This window comes from Danio rerio, chromosome 22, assembly GCF_052040795.2.
Source record: "Danio rerio strain M-AB ecotype USA chromosome 22, GRCz13ab, whole genome shotgun sequence".
Taxonomy (NCBI): Eukaryota; Metazoa; Chordata; class Actinopteri; order Cypriniformes; family Danionidae; genus Danio; species Danio rerio.
The window spans coordinates 10,758,689-10,774,296 of record NC_141042.1 but is presented as its reverse complement, the minus strand read 5'-3'; the positions used below and the strand labels follow the sequence as shown (position 1 = coordinate 10,774,296).

Genomic DNA, 15,608 nt, shown 5'->3' with positions numbered 1-15,608 from the left:
CACAAGCATTCTCATAATCCATTGAGATAAAAGTTTATTACTTTAGCTTAAAGTAGAATTTACAGCATATTACACATGGGTTGGTTGGTTGTTTATGGCCATAATAAACATTATCGTCATGACAAAACCTCATTTTATAATCAAACTGAGCCAATAATTTAACTGTAGTGATGAGGGAAAGACCATGTAACAAAGACATTTTCGAGATGAGAGAAAACATCCTAGAATTCCCCAAACACCGATGCAGAAACGGAAGAGAACATGGAGTATTTCATATTTATTGTGTCCGGATGGAGGGGTTATTATCTTAAACATTCAGAGTCTTTTTAACGGAGAAGATGATGTCCTTGATTTGTGGGATGCTGTTGTCCTCCAGAATCTTGGCGTACGGCATTGGAATATCAACACCCGTGACCCGAACCGCAGGGGCGTCGAGGTAATTGAAAGCAGGACCTTGAATTAAAGGGAAAAAGAAAGTAAATAATAAAATCAACTATGATGTTCTGCCTGCGATTTCTGAACATGAAAGGGTTGTAATTAAAAAACTAGCATACTGCTGATTTTAATCGCCTATTGTGAAATTAAACATGTAGTGAAACGGTATGCACGTGATAAGGTGCACAATTTGGTAACATTCTACTTTCACTTTCATTTCATTTTGAAAATAGTCTTCAGATTTCCAGAGATTAAATAAAAATATATGAATGTTTACCCTCCATGATTCGGGCAAGAATCTCTGCCCCGACGCCAAACTGAGGCCAGCCACCCTCCACAGTGACCAGATGATTTGTTTTCGTGATGCTTGTTTCAATGGTGTCAGCGTCCAGAGGCCTGATAGAACGCAGGTTTATAACCTACAGAGGAAAACACAGATATGCAAAAGATAAACCAAACGAAACAGAAATTTTTTCCCAGAGATGGGTTGCGGCTGGAAGGGCATCCGCTGCATAAAAACTTGCTGGATAAGCTGGTGGTTCATTCCGCTGTGGCAACCCCGGATTAATAAAGGGACTAAGCCGACAAGAAAATGAATGAATAAATTAAACAGAAATGTTTTTATGCTGTATAGTGTTTTTAAACGCCATTGTAGAATAAAAACGTCAACATCTAGACTGAATTTTTTTAATGCACTTCCAAATAACAATCTACATCCACACTCTACAACCTAAAATCTAGGATAGGACATTTACGCTCGCTTGGTATGCGCATATTTTTCTGGCATCTGTACTCGCTGTGTACCAGTTGTGTAATGATCATATGAGATTGGCTTGACGAATTAGGGAACTACAGTATGCGCATTCATCCAGAAGATCAATCAGAGAGTGATTGTGTATAGCCATGCCTTCATTTTCATATTGTGCATTTCAGTCCGTCTATTGTGATGTACAAAATAAACCAGTGTTTCCAAACTTAAATGAGGTCTTTAGAGCTTACAAAGCTCACAGGTCGGATGCTGGAGCAGGGTTGTCGCCAGGTGTAACTGTAATAAAACCTACACAATTTCAAATCAAAGCTTGTGTAAGTCACTAGTGTGATCAGCATCTTAGTTACTACTACAATAAATAGTAGTAGTAAAAACAGTAGTAGAGTTGTGTGATCCTGATAAAATAAAATGTAAATATTTGCAATTGTTAATACTTAAAGGTGTTTTAGAAAATAAGTGTGCAAAAAAGTTTTTTGTTTTGCTTTAGGCCACTCATGAATAACTATAACACTAAACGGCCAGTAGATGGCGACAAGTTGCTGTTATAACCAGTGACTAAATCATTTATTCAAACGATTTGTTCAACACGGCTGATTTATTCACAAACAAAGCAAGTAACTGCATTTAGTAGATCGTTTAATCCTTAACTTCATCCAAAAACATATTCATTCAGAAAAGAATGTTACAGATTTTGGAAATATTTTTATTGGCAAAATGGAAAAAGCGGACAATATTTAGTCTAAAATGCAACTCATTCAAAATACAAACTGGTTTGTTCAACTTTTGAATCTATGTCAATAATAAGTACATATGAATTAACATTATATGTGATACTAATTTGCTTTTGAGCAAATGTGTGTTTTTTTAAGTTTGTTTTGAATATTATCTTTTTATACAAAAATATTATACATTTTTTCATACCTCACATTCAATGCCCTCCTTGGCCAAAACAGCAGCAGCATCGAGACACAGACCGACCATTCGGGAGTGAGACACCAATGTGATGTGATTTCCTACATCAGAACACCAATATTAATATACACACACAACGACATTCAAATAATCAAGGAAAAAATATTAAGAGATTATTTTTGTTTTATAAATATTCCCCTCATGTACATGCATGTCCATCAACTCAAATGCAGGGATGTCCTATGTACTGTAGTAAACTAGCTCCTGCTGCTTGCAATAGAAATACTGTGCAGTCATGGTAACGCTGGTAAAATATATGGCTATTTTATTGGCTCGGGGGTTTTTTTTTAATTAGCATAAATTTAAATTATTTATTTAAAAGTTTAAAGTAGTTTAAAATTTTTATTTTAAATCTTACAAAATTATTTCATAAAAAAAAAAAAAACTAATTCTTACAAAGCAGCTTCGGTTTTCAATGCTTCCAGAATTTTTTATTTCAACCCTGAATTTTAATTAATTCATCCCTAATTTCATGTATAATCTTTCCTCCAGGTTTTCAACTTGCTTTTTATGAGTGTAGAAAATGTAGTCAATGTGACTTTTATCGACAGCGACTTCAATTGCACGTTTCTTTTTTCCCTAGTTATCAAACCAAAAGCTTTATTGTGAATAGCAGATATATTTACATTAATATGAACATACTTTATTATTAATAATAATATTAAATAGCAACATCACTAATGTCATCATAATCATATGTTGCACATATATGTTTGTGGAATAGCAAAACCTTCATTGTATGAGTTTAATGTATTGATATTTAATTTATACCAAAAATGATAAGAATATAAAATAAAGATCACGTTCAATGAATACAAACTGTAAATTCCCTACCATAAATTTATCATTTATAAAACTTAATTTTAGATTCAAGAGTTCACACTTATATATGCTTGGCGTTTAAAAAAAAAAAAAAAAAAAAAAAAACAACAACAACAACAACAACACTTTGCATGACATTTTGTGCAAGAAAATGTCTTCTTCTGAACTGGATAACAGACAAAACTCCAACAAAGTCTTTATGGCACTGGATAATACTTGAATATGTACCACTGGACTACTTAACTTGTGTCTTACATGGCAAAGATGTTTTATTTTCATGAGAGGTGGGATCCATTTTTGTTACATATGGGTTTAATGATAACCTCCATAATCATCAGAGGGTTGATTTAACAAGGTCAGATCCTGTCAAGGTTTGCGGTGCATGAATATGAAGTATCTCTAATTTAATTAATGCCCTTCTTTTTTTTAAACTTTTTTTTTCTATATATGTTTTTTTCTTTACCCCATGTTCTGTTCCCTTGTTTGTTATTGTATAAATATTGCTTAAAATTTTATAAAATACATTATTAAAAAAATTCAAAATATGCTTGGCGTTATTAGGTTTGGCATGCTGTCCAGGGAGAGAACCCTGAGCTGGAAGATAATTGAGCCCAAGGCTCCCGCCTGGTCAATAAGCATATAAAGGAGGTCCGAGATCCGGTAGATCTCAAGAGCTCCCCTTAGAAAAAAAAAAGAGGAAAAGGAGGAGATGGGGTGGAGGGGGGGATTCTTCCAAAACGAAGGAAGGGTAGGGTAAAATCAGTCTTTAATGTAGACTTGGATCACTCTGATTGGATTATTACTGATTACAGATGAGAATCCAGTCTGCTCAATCATATCATGTGCTCCTCTCAAAATTAGTTTCTAAAACTTCACTTAGTAAAGTGGATTGTTAAGAACTTAATCTATTTAAAGTGTTTAGATTTTTTTAACCTTCAACTTTCAGATTTATTAAATAACTGTATCTTGAGCTAAATGTTGTCCAATCCTAACCACCCACACGTTAAGGAAGAGTTTATTTATACGTCATTCAGATGACCTATAAATATTAAAATGTAAAGAAATTACACTTATGATTTGGTCATGCAATACCACTTTTGTAATAAACTCCTTATAACAAAAGTATTTTAACAACTTATTAAAAAACAATATTAACAGAAACTCGTGTAAAATGTTACCCACCCTGTCTTTCAATCTTAGCTTTTCCAATAGGGATGACGAAGTCTTTTGACTGCACCTCTTCCGACATCTCGAACGGCACACCGTACATCAGCTCATTCTCCAAAAACACCACTGAAAAACACATGACACATCAGTCAAACCCATCCCTGACTTCACTCTAATCCTGAGAGACATGTGTTTACCAGGGTTATCGTCACGGATGGCAGCTTTCAGGAGACCCCTGGCGTCCTCGGAGTTCCAGGGACTCAATACCTTTAGTCCGGGACAGTGACCGTACCAAGCAGCGAAACACTGCGAGTGTTGAGCCGCCACACCAGCTGAAGCTCCGTTAGGGCCACGAAACACGATGGGGACGGCCTGAAGGCCTGCAGACATGTAGTAGGTCTTGGCAGCCGAGTTGATGACCTGATCTATGGCTTGCATGGAGAAGTTAAAGGTCATGAACTCGCAGATGGGCCTCAAACCTGCCTGAGAGAGGAAGTAATGGGTTGGCTTGGAGATGTAAGGGCCGAGACACACCAAGCCGACATCAAACAACTAGCACCAACGAAACCCAACCATGTTATCGCCTTGGATTGGACCCAAAAAGCTCCATGTGAACACACCAAACGGATGAAAGCAGATTAAAACAAGAGCCGCATTCTGCACCTGCACAAGAGGACGCATCTTTCTGCTTTTTGTCAATTCTACAAGTTGAATCGGGCCCATGAGTGACATATGCAACACCTAAAACTGAAGTATCCCGGCCCTAAGAGATTGTGTTTTGTCATTTCAGGATTCAATTAAATTCAATGCAAGCATTTCGAAGCACTGCTATATGAAGCTTTGAAACCTTTAGGAATTTTCTGTTTCGAATCAGTGGTTTAGTGCACAAATCAAATAGACAAAGTCTGTAATTTCAGTAAACGAGGCTTTGTTACATCATTACTGTTTCGATAGGCTTTAAAAATTCAATGCTTCTCCACTGGGTGGCGATCTGTGCAATACCATAAAATCCACATGAATCACACAAATTTAATAGTGAATCTCTGAACAGGTTTCATAGTTTTTACCTGATTTCAGGTCAGTTTTAAGAGTTTGTAGCTTTTTTTTTAAAAATAGGATATTGTAAAATGAAAAGTAAAAATACTTAATAAGAGTAACAACACTTATTTAACAGAGCCCATCATGGAACAAACAATAAATAAGTCTTGAAAACTTATAAAAGAGCGCTTAATATGCAGACACTTAATATTTCATGATATCAGATGATAAGCTAAGTGCATTCATACTGCAGGTTATACTTTTCATTTAAAGTTTGCAGAGTGTCATCGACTATAGCCAAGTGCTTAGTGTATTGTCATAGCACTATGGGATCTCTGCTAAATTGTCTCCATTATTTACTATACTGTCCCAATAAAGATGACAACCACTAAAAAAAATTATGTATACAAAAAAAGAATAATAAATTTTAATAAATGTTTTGCCTGAGTTTTTGTTGCATTTACATGATTCTGACCACCAGGTGTCCTTAGCAGGAGTCCCGAGTGTATGATTGCTTGAAAACAGTGAATCATTTTGTGATCCAGTTGGTTCAATTGTTTGAAAGCTCTGAAAAGCTAGTACAGGGTGGACAGTATATATACATAATTAACCTGCAGTTAAACAGTATATAGTGTCCTTCCAAAAAGGAGATGTCTGTGTGTATAATTGATGTTTAATGAAGTTTATTTGTTTTAACTACATACTCTAAATACTAAAAATTCTGTTAACTGGATAAACTCACCATGGCGGCACCGACGGCGATGCCAGCAAATCCCATCTGCAGAGAGAAAGAAAAAATTAAATAACAATTAAGGCAAAAAACTGTAAATGAATAGGGTAAAAACTTAAATAACAGTGACCTTCATTTTTTCCCCAGTTGATTGATTGCATTAGACATTTGCAAATATTTTTTTGCAAAACGGGTTATTAAAAATGTTGTTTAAATATGCAAACAAGGTACTCTTTCTAAACATGCAATAGTTTGCAAATATTTAAAGCACAAGATTCTGAACCTTGGATGAAGTATTGAAAATTTTACAGAAGGGATTTTGGGAATCTCTTTCAAATACTCAGTTTTTCATAAAATTCAACAAACATTCAAAAAATAATAAATAATAATAATAAAAGCTAATAAATAAAAAAGGTTGGTGCTGGTGAAGAGGAGATTTAGATCTCATTTGAAGAAAAAGGTCTTAATGCTTACAGTCATTTAAATCTACAAATACAGAATTATAATGTATGAAAAAAATTATTTTGGATGTTTTCATTACATCAAACTGAAAACACACTGTAAGAAAATCCAAAAAGCCACGGATCCTTAACCTGACAGTTGCATGAAAAAAAATAGAATAGACAAAAACTGTTGTTTTCGCATATTTCAGTTCTCACCTCTGTAATGGGGGTGTCAATGATACGTTTGTCTCCGTATTTTTTCCACAGGCCTCTGCTGACCTGCAACCCAATACAAGCAAATTACAAAAAACATGTTTAAAATGTCATTAATCAGAAAAAATGTTTGAATAAATGTGTCTATCTGACCTTGTATGCGCCGTCATACTGTGCGACTTCCTCTCCGAGCAGGAAGACCCGTTCGTCTCTCTCCAGCTCCTCGTCCATGGCCTGGTTAAGGGCATCTCGAACCGTCACCTGCAACAACCCAGAGCATATTTATCAATACAGATTGCCTGACAACTAAAAAAAATTGAGTATTATACATGCCTCATTTAATACTTTAATGTTAAAAATGTGAATATGTGTATTATAATACTATGAGATTTACATGGTATTAAAAGGTACTGCAAAGCAAGCATGATAACACTGTAATATATGAAAAAAAAACACATGGTAACAACATGGCAATACTTAAACTTGTATAAAACCATTATACAACTGCCAAACTGTTAACAATAAACAGTATAAAATCAAGATAACCCTTAAATCTGAATATACTTTATTATGTTAGAACAGAACAGATATATGGGGTTAAAGAGAAAGATTTTTTTTTACTGAAACCAAAAATAAATAAATAAAAATTAATGATTTCTAAACAAATGAAGCAATCATGTAAAACGGTTTCATAAATATTAAAAATGTAAAAATTTAAATAACATGAATATAATTACTGTATAATACACTGATAAAACTTGTATTATTTATAAACATTATATTTTCCATATAATATAAAAAAATACCATGGTAAATGGCCACAAAACTGCTACACCATAACAAAAAAAAAAAGGGAAAAACAAATTACCATTGTATATTGAAGAATAATGACCAATAAAAGATTGTGAATGTGAAGAACACCAAAACAACGATTTACCAATAAACATACGATTTAAAAAACGCAATGTACTGGTAATAATAATATTTTCCATGGAAGCGATAAATACAAAGAAAACGTGTTATCATGGCATACAGACACACAGCTTACGAACATACACAGAGAACATTGTGGTGTTACCATAGCAGGGCTCAACAATAGGGACTGCCCGGTGGCCTGGGGCCAGCGTGAAAGACGCTCGGGACAGTAGACAGGATTGTTAATGGCCCCTATCGGCCGGTAACGATGAGCACACAATTTTTTTTCTTAACCTGGTAACAACCAGTACAGTGCAAAGATGGGTGCAACATCAAACTATGAGGCTAAAAGAAAGCGTCTGTTTCTAAAGTCTTGGAAGCAGACAATCACATGGGTACAATATTAAGAATCTCAAGGAAAAAAAAAATTTGTCTTCAGTTTAGCAATTTTATAAAAATAATTTTGAATTGCAATAAAATACCAGAACATTTTTAATACTGCTCTTTTGTTTGAATTTTGCTCATAATACTTTATTAACATTTTTAAAATGTTTAAATTCTACATTCACAGATATTATTTTACAACTTAAAAATATTTTTTTTTATTTAAAATATGTGGCTAAGAAATAGCCCTTTAGAAAAAATCCTTAGCGTTGAACCCTGCATAGTATTTTCCAAAAAGGCTGTTCACTGAAACAGGATATGTGTTGAAAATACCATAGTATTTCCATGGTATGTAAATAAACATACCCTTAAGCTACCATGGTGCAAATGGAAAAAAATATTGCATGGTAATTTAAGCAAACCGTTTCCATGATAACGATAAACACAGAAATAATGTATTTTCATGGATAATAAATATTTGGATTTAGCATAGTATATGTGAACAAATTTGATAATACAATAAAACAAGGTCAAAGTTTAAAATGCCATGGTAAACATAAAAAAACATGTTGTGTGTATACAAAGTACATCATAGCCATGGTAAATTACCAAGCAATGTTCAATGAAGCATGGTAAATGGCCAAAACAAACAAAGATGTTGCACTCTCAGCATACAAACAACATATGACCTTACCATGGTACACAAAGTGAAATAACATTGTATATTAACAAAGAAAGTCTTGCTAAATGTCAAAAATACTAAGAAAATACTATGGTACTTATAAAGTGTCAAATATAGCTTTACATTGGTAAATGCAAAAGCATTGTGGCATTACAAATGTGTATTACCAAAGAAAGAATGTTCACTGAAACATAGTAAATATCTCAGTCAATGTGCTGTTTCTTTTTTCTTTTGAAACATAAAAGAAGATATTTTGAAAAATGTTAAAACCAGCATTTTTAAAGTTTTTTTCCTGTAATACTTTCTTTTGTGTTCAACGTTTGAAACCCCTTTGTGGGGAGTTGAAAAGTAAGTTTTCATTTTTGGATAACCCATTTTAGCTTTAACATTGTAAATATACAAACACTACGTCCTTACCACTGTAAAGTAACGTTATTATTAAAATAGTATCAATTATCACATGGTAATTACTCAAAACACCGAGGTATAGCCATTGTGTACACACCCAAAAACATGCTGTTACTGTCAGTATCGTCGAGAGCAGTTAATACTTAATATGTTGCCTAAAACATACTAATATGATACACATTTAAGCTCATTTTTCTGTTGTGTTATTGTTTTAAATGATGCAGCATCTGCTGAAGGTGAGAGTCGCAGCATCACTGACCTGCACCGCCGCCGGAGGAGTCCTGTGAAACTCCCGCCGCAAAACCGCTGAAACGGCACTCTGAGACACAAATACACAGTCAACACCAATCTAAACACTCTCATCTAACAAACACCACCGTAATATGCAGATAACAGCTCATATTCACATATAAATACCTTCCCCGAGCGCAGAAAACACCTCAGAGACGCCATGTTTCACTGTCCTCTGTAGGGAGGCGGGCATGTCATCCCAGCGGCCGCGGCCAATCAGAGAGCGCGTTGTAAAAGGAGAACAGGAAACGCGAGGAAAGCGGCCAATCAGAGTTGCGGATTCATGACTGAAGCGGAAGTTGCCGTCAGTCTGTCACTCCGCGTCCAAGGGCAAGAGAAGAATCTTTTTATAGAAAGCAAAAACCTGTGATTTCTAAATCAGTTGCTTCATTGCTGAATGTAAACTGGGCTCTTTTGAAATATGGTGCGGGGACATGTTGAAAACGTCTTAAACAAGTTGCAATATTCTTTAAAATAGGACCAATAAGGTCATGTTATGAATGTTAAGTATTAAGACATTAAAATAGTTATTAATATAGTTATATAGTTCATATGAACAATTATATACAGTTAAGTTCTTATCATTTCTAATCTACACAGTTTAATTCTAACATTTTTGGCTCTACACTGCTGGGAAAAACAGCTTAAACCAGGCCAGGCTGATTGGCTGATTTTAGCAGGTCGACCAGCCTGTTTTTTGAGGGGTTTTGGCCACTTCCAGGCTGGTTTCCATGATGTACAGTCAAATTAAAGCTGTGCAGTTAAAGCACATCTTGTTCGTTTTATTTTAAATCAATTGTGTTGGTGTATAGAGCCAAAAATGTGAGAATTGTGTAGATGTCCTAATATTTATGGACCTGACTGTATATATATATATATATATATATATATATATATATATATATATATATATATATATATATATATATATATACATTGAAGCTTTTGTTTATATTTTCTAGAACGACCAGTTAAAGGACCAGAAAACATCTTAAACATGAGTATCTGTAAAACACGTTTATTTTCCTCTTTGAAAGTACAAAACATGTTTAGAACATGTTTTGTACTTTCAAAGAGGAAAATAAACGTGTTATGGATGTTTACAGTATACAAGATACTTTGTAGCAATTCTGTGAATTAAACTGCACAACCCAAAATAAATAATGATAATCAAAAGGACATGTTTGCTGTCTATAAAACAAAAAATATTGGTTTTATTTTGTTAAGTATTTTCACATTTATGAGGAAAAAGTGTCGCTATGGATGTGACAGATGTGAATTTGCCACTTTTGTGACTTTGGTAAATCAAATAGAATAGTTTAAAAACATTGACATGCAGTGTTGAGTATTTCTAAAGTACTGTAAAATACTTGCTTACACAAAAAACCCTGAAACGGTTTCCGTATTTTGTTGAAAGCTTAATTTTTTTCATGGAAAGGTTGACATTTGCACAGAATTGCTCATCTACAGTTGAAGTCGGAATTATTAGCTCCGTTCAAACTTTTTTCTTTTTAAAATATTTTCCAAATTATGTTTAACAGGAAATTTTCACAGTATGTCTGATAATATTTTTTCTTCTGAAAAAGGTCTTAGTTGTTGTATTTCGGCTAGAATAAAAGCAGTTTTTAATTTTCTAAACCATTTTAGGAACAAAATTATTAGCTCCTTTCAGCTATATATTTCTCTATAATCTACAGAACAAACCATCATTATACAATAACTTGCCTAAGTACCCTAACCGGCCTAGTTCACCTAGTTAAGCCTTTAAATGTCATTTTAAGCTGTATAGAAGTGTCTTAAAAAATATCCAGTAAAATATTATTTACTGTCATCATGGCAAAGAGAGAATAAATCAGTTATTAGAAATTAGTTATTAAAACTATTATGATTAGAAATGTGTTGAAAAAATCTCTCAGTTAAACAGAAATTGGGGAAAAAATAAACAAGCGGTCTAATAATTCAGGGGGCCTAATAATTCTTACTTCAACTATATATATATATATATATATATATATATATATATATATATATGTATATATATATATATATATATATATATATATATATATATATATATATATATATATATATATATATATATATATATATAATGGCTATATATTACTTTTGACTATACATATATTATATATGTAAAACTTATATATTGTATATGTAAGTTTTAAAATAACCTAAATATAAAATATATATTAATAAGCTTACAAACTTTTAAAAACAAATTAAAAACTATATTTAGTAAACATTTTTATATAAAAACCACATATAACTCCTTGTTAATTATATTTACAGTAGTATTATACACTCACTGGCCACTTTATTAGGTACACCTGTTCAACTATCCAATCACATGGCAGCAACTCAATGCATTTAGGCATGTAGACATGACAAGACGATTTGCTGCAGTTCAAACTGAGCATCAGAATGGGGAAGAAAGGTGATTTAAGTGACTTTGAACATGGCATGGTTGTTGGTGCCAGACGGAAAACTGAGGCTACAACTCACACAGGCTCACTAAAATTGGACAATAGAAGATTGGAAAAAGCTGCCTGGTCTGATGAGCCTCGATTTCTGCTGCGACATTCAGCTGGTAGGGTCAGAATTTCACGTCAACAACATGAAAGCATGGATCCATCCTGCCTTGTATCAACGATTCAGGCAGGTGGTGGTGGTGTAATGGTGTGGGGGATATTTTTTTGCCACAATTTTGGCCCATTAGTACTGATTGAGCATCATGTCAGTATCATTGCTGACCATGTTCATCCCTTTATTACCACAGTGTACCCATCTTCTGATGGCTCCTTCCAGCAGGATAATGCACCATGGCATAAAGTGCAAATCATCTCAGACTGGCTTCTTGAACATGTCGATGAGTATATTATTATTATGTAATAAAAATATTTTGTTATATCTGCACCTACATGTATGTGCAATTATTAGTTACCTATTAATTATTTTCATGTTATTAATAAGATCTCAATTCTAATGCATTTACAATATACCATTCATAATCAATTATAAAAGAGTTAATAAAGTATAACAATGAAATATACATTGAATTTAAAATGATATTATTCACTGTATCCACATATATACAACTAATCTATAGCTTTATGTTAGAGCAAGGAATTGAACAACGTGAAGTCTGTTCCATTGTCTTTACTTCAATGTTCACAACTAAAAGCACAAGACCATCCTTTTAAAATATATTGCCAATACAAGTATTTTTAATAACAGGGAAAACAATATTTTAGCACTTTGAGGACATTCTCCTCCAGTGCTTTCAAAGACGGATGTGGCAACTGTACAGAGGCGAAAATCAGTGGCAAATTTCATCATCATCATCATCAAACACATTAATTCTTCAACCGTCCTCATACATACATAAATCTCTGTTGTAAACTTTAGAATGTTTCTTCTTCAAGACCACTGCCAAATAATCAGCGGTAAAGTGCTGTAGCGAAAAAAATGAAAACATTATTAAACTCTTCCCCCACGGTAATAACAAAGCTGAGAATGTGTAGTACGCTACTGAACTGCTTTCAGTGTGTGTCTGAGTCTATGTACAAATGCGGGTACTAGAGCTTTGTGCATTACTGTACACTGGTATAGATTACAAATGGATCTGCTTTTCAACAGGACCCCGCGATGAATATGAAATATACAAGTCTCCCCTATATGTGTGTGTGCAAAATGACAAACCGCTTTCGTTTACCAACACTTGGTCATCTCTGATTGGCTGAAAATCCCTACCTGGCTGCAGCAACCAATGGGATTAGACGGAATAAGTGACATCACAATGGACAATATACAATCATTTCAGTGGTAAATCAAAGCCATTTTTCTTTCTAACAGCAGCTTTTTTTAAAGAGACAGTTTACCCCTAAATAAAAACGTTTCCACTATAAATATACTATTTCAACATATATACTGGAAACGGGAAGCCATTGACTTCCATAGTAGAATAATAAATACTATGGAAGTCACTGGCTACTAGTTTCCAACATTCTTCAAAATATCTCTTTTTTTTTTTGTTAGACGGAAAACGGAAACAAACAGGTTTGAAGCGGAGAAAAAGTAGTGACCGAATTTAGTATTTAGGGGTGAACTGTTCTTTTAAGAAGCGTAAACGCATTGTCTTAATGTCAATATTTGTGCAACATGTTTGATTGTGATCTTTCAGAACAGGAATACAAAGAGTACTTTGTTCCGAAAGAAAATACGTACAAATGTAGCTTGAACAAAAAAAACGAAACAATAAAAAGCTCTTAGCTTTTGTAGGCACAATGGTAAATGTGGCAAATGCAACTTGAACTCTCCAAAACAAACAGTTGAATTAAAATGTCAGATTTAAATGTCGCTCATTTTATGAACCGACAACAAAATCTGGTTATACGTTCTCATTCGTAGTAAATGAATAGTAGTATATAAATGTGTTGACCGCTTTTTCCTCCATCTTCTGCCTTCGTAAGAAAATACTTTAAATTTAAATTGACTTAATTTTTTTTTTGTTAAAATGAGTGTGGATGTCCTTAATTTAGATGCGACAGCTGGTCCAAGCAGAATTGTTTAGGTTACGCTAATTATCGTCAAAAACGTAAATGTTGCCTGCATTCTCCTCCATGTTCTGCCTTCGTAAAACAATAATTGATTTGAAAATATGGTATGTTTTTCGGTATGAGTGTGCAAGTCTTTAATTTAGAAGTGACAGCTGGTGCGTGTAGAATTGTTTAGGTAACGCTAATTATAATCAAAAACGTAACCATGTTGCCTGCATTATTCTCCATGTTTTGCCTTCATAGAACGATAATTGAAAATGGTATTTTTTCGGGTAAATGAGTGCGCAAGTCCTTAATTTAGATGCGACAGCTAGTCCAAGCAGAATCGCTTGGGTTATCTTAATTATCGACAAAAAATGTAAGTGTTGCCTGCATTCTTCTCCATGTTCTGCCTTCGTAAAACAATAATTGAAATTGAAAATGGTATTTTTTCGGTCAAATCAGTGCGCAAGTCTTTAATTAAGATGTGACAGCTGGTTCAAGCAGAATTGTTAACGTTAGGTTAACGTCAAAAAATAAATGTATTGCCCCCATTTTACTCCATCCTTTACGTTTGTTCGACAATACTTTAAATTGACTTCAAATTTCTCATTTAAATGCGACAGCTGGTTTACGCAGAATCATTTGGTTATGCTAATTATTGTCAAAAACATAAATGTGTTGTTTGCATTCTTTTTCATGTTTTGCCTTCGTAAAACAATAAGCAAAATTGAAAATGGTATTTTTTTTCAGTCAAATGAGTGCGCAAGTCCTTAAATTAGATGTGACAGCTGGTCCAGGCGGAATCATTTAGGTTACGTTAATTATCGTTAAAAAATAAAGATGTTGCCCACATTTTTTTTCAGATTCTGCCTTGGTAAGACAAAACGTTATGTTAATTATTGTCTAAAACGGAAACATGTTGTCTGCATTCTCCTCCATGTTCTGCTGTCGTAAAAACAATAATTGAAATAGAAGATGGTAGTTTTTTTGTTTAAATGAGTGCGCAAGTTCTTAATTTAGATGCGATAGCAGGTCTAAGCAGAATCATTTAGGTTGCAATTATTATCGTCAAAAACGTAAACATGTTGTCCGCATTCTCCTTCATGTTTTGCCTTCGTAAAACAATAATCAAAAATGAAATGCTATTTTTTTTCTGTTCAAATGAGTGCGCAGGTGCTGAATTTTAATGCGACAGCTGGTCAAAGCAGAATCGTGTACGTAACGTTAATTATCGTCAAAAAATAAAGGTGTTGCCTGCATTCTCCACCAATTTCTGCCTTCGTAAGTCAGTACTTTTAAAATGTAGAGGTCGTATTTGTCATCCGAATGAGTGCATTTGTCCGTTTTTTAATAAAACAGCTGGTCCAAGCAGAACTGCTTAGGTTACTACGGGTAGCTTGACAAACAAAAAAAAACCCTGAATAAACGCAGGGCTCTGCTGGAATTGACACTTTGACAAATTGTCACTTTTCACTGCTAGACGCAAGTTGCTAAAAGACTTTGAGTGGACGAATTGCACTAAAACAAGACAAGCGTTTTTTTGTTGTTGATGTTGTTTTTTCTTCACAAACGTGGGCCGCTGCGGTCAACAGTCTCTGCTTTTTTCAGTTTGTTTTTGCTGAAGGACTGTATGGAGCTGAGGAGGGCACCTCTGCCCACACCGTTGGCACTGGGAGGAGAGAGAGACGGAGGGCCGGAGTCGATCCCGGGTGGTGGAGGCGGAGGAGGGGGAGGAGGAGGAGGAGGAAGAGGAGCTCCTGGAGGATCAAAAAACAGTCCATTA

General features: G+C 34.1%; 2 protein-coding genes across 13 annotated transcripts in view; both read right to left on the bottom strand.

Annotated features, from left to right (window-relative positions):
• Positions 1 to 17: 17 nt before the first annotated feature.
• Positions 18 to 9,443, bottom strand: pdhb (pyruvate dehydrogenase E1 subunit beta). The gene is made up of 10 exons (NM_213154.1): positions 9,396 to 9,443; positions 9,238 to 9,297; positions 6,743 to 6,850; positions 6,593 to 6,655; positions 5,946 to 5,981; positions 4,363 to 4,648; positions 4,181 to 4,291; positions 2,126 to 2,217; positions 713 to 854; positions 18 to 453 (listed from the first exon to the last, which is right to left on the bottom strand). The coding sequence occupies exons 1-10, from the start codon at positions 9,429 to 9,431 to the stop codon at positions 308 to 310; spliced, it is 1,080 nt and encodes a 359-aa protein (NP_998319.1). The 5' UTR covers positions 9,432 to 9,443; the 3' UTR covers positions 18 to 307.
• A 2,985-nt stretch (positions 9,444 to 12,428) lies between these two features.
• Positions 12,429 to 15,608, bottom strand: part of pxk (PX domain containing serine/threonine kinase) — a 33,109-nt gene continuing 29,929 nt past the window's right edge. For 11 of the 12 annotated variants that reach the window (XR_015521223.1, XR_015521225.1, XR_015521224.1 and 8 more), the window contains 1 exon segment: positions 12,429 to 15,582. Coding sequence is in view for 4 of the 12 variants with exons in the window: in XM_087302887.1 (XP_087159013.1) it covers positions 15,389 to 15,582 (194 nt within the window). In the remaining 8 variants the exon portion in view is untranslated. 12 annotated transcript variants of the gene reach the window in all.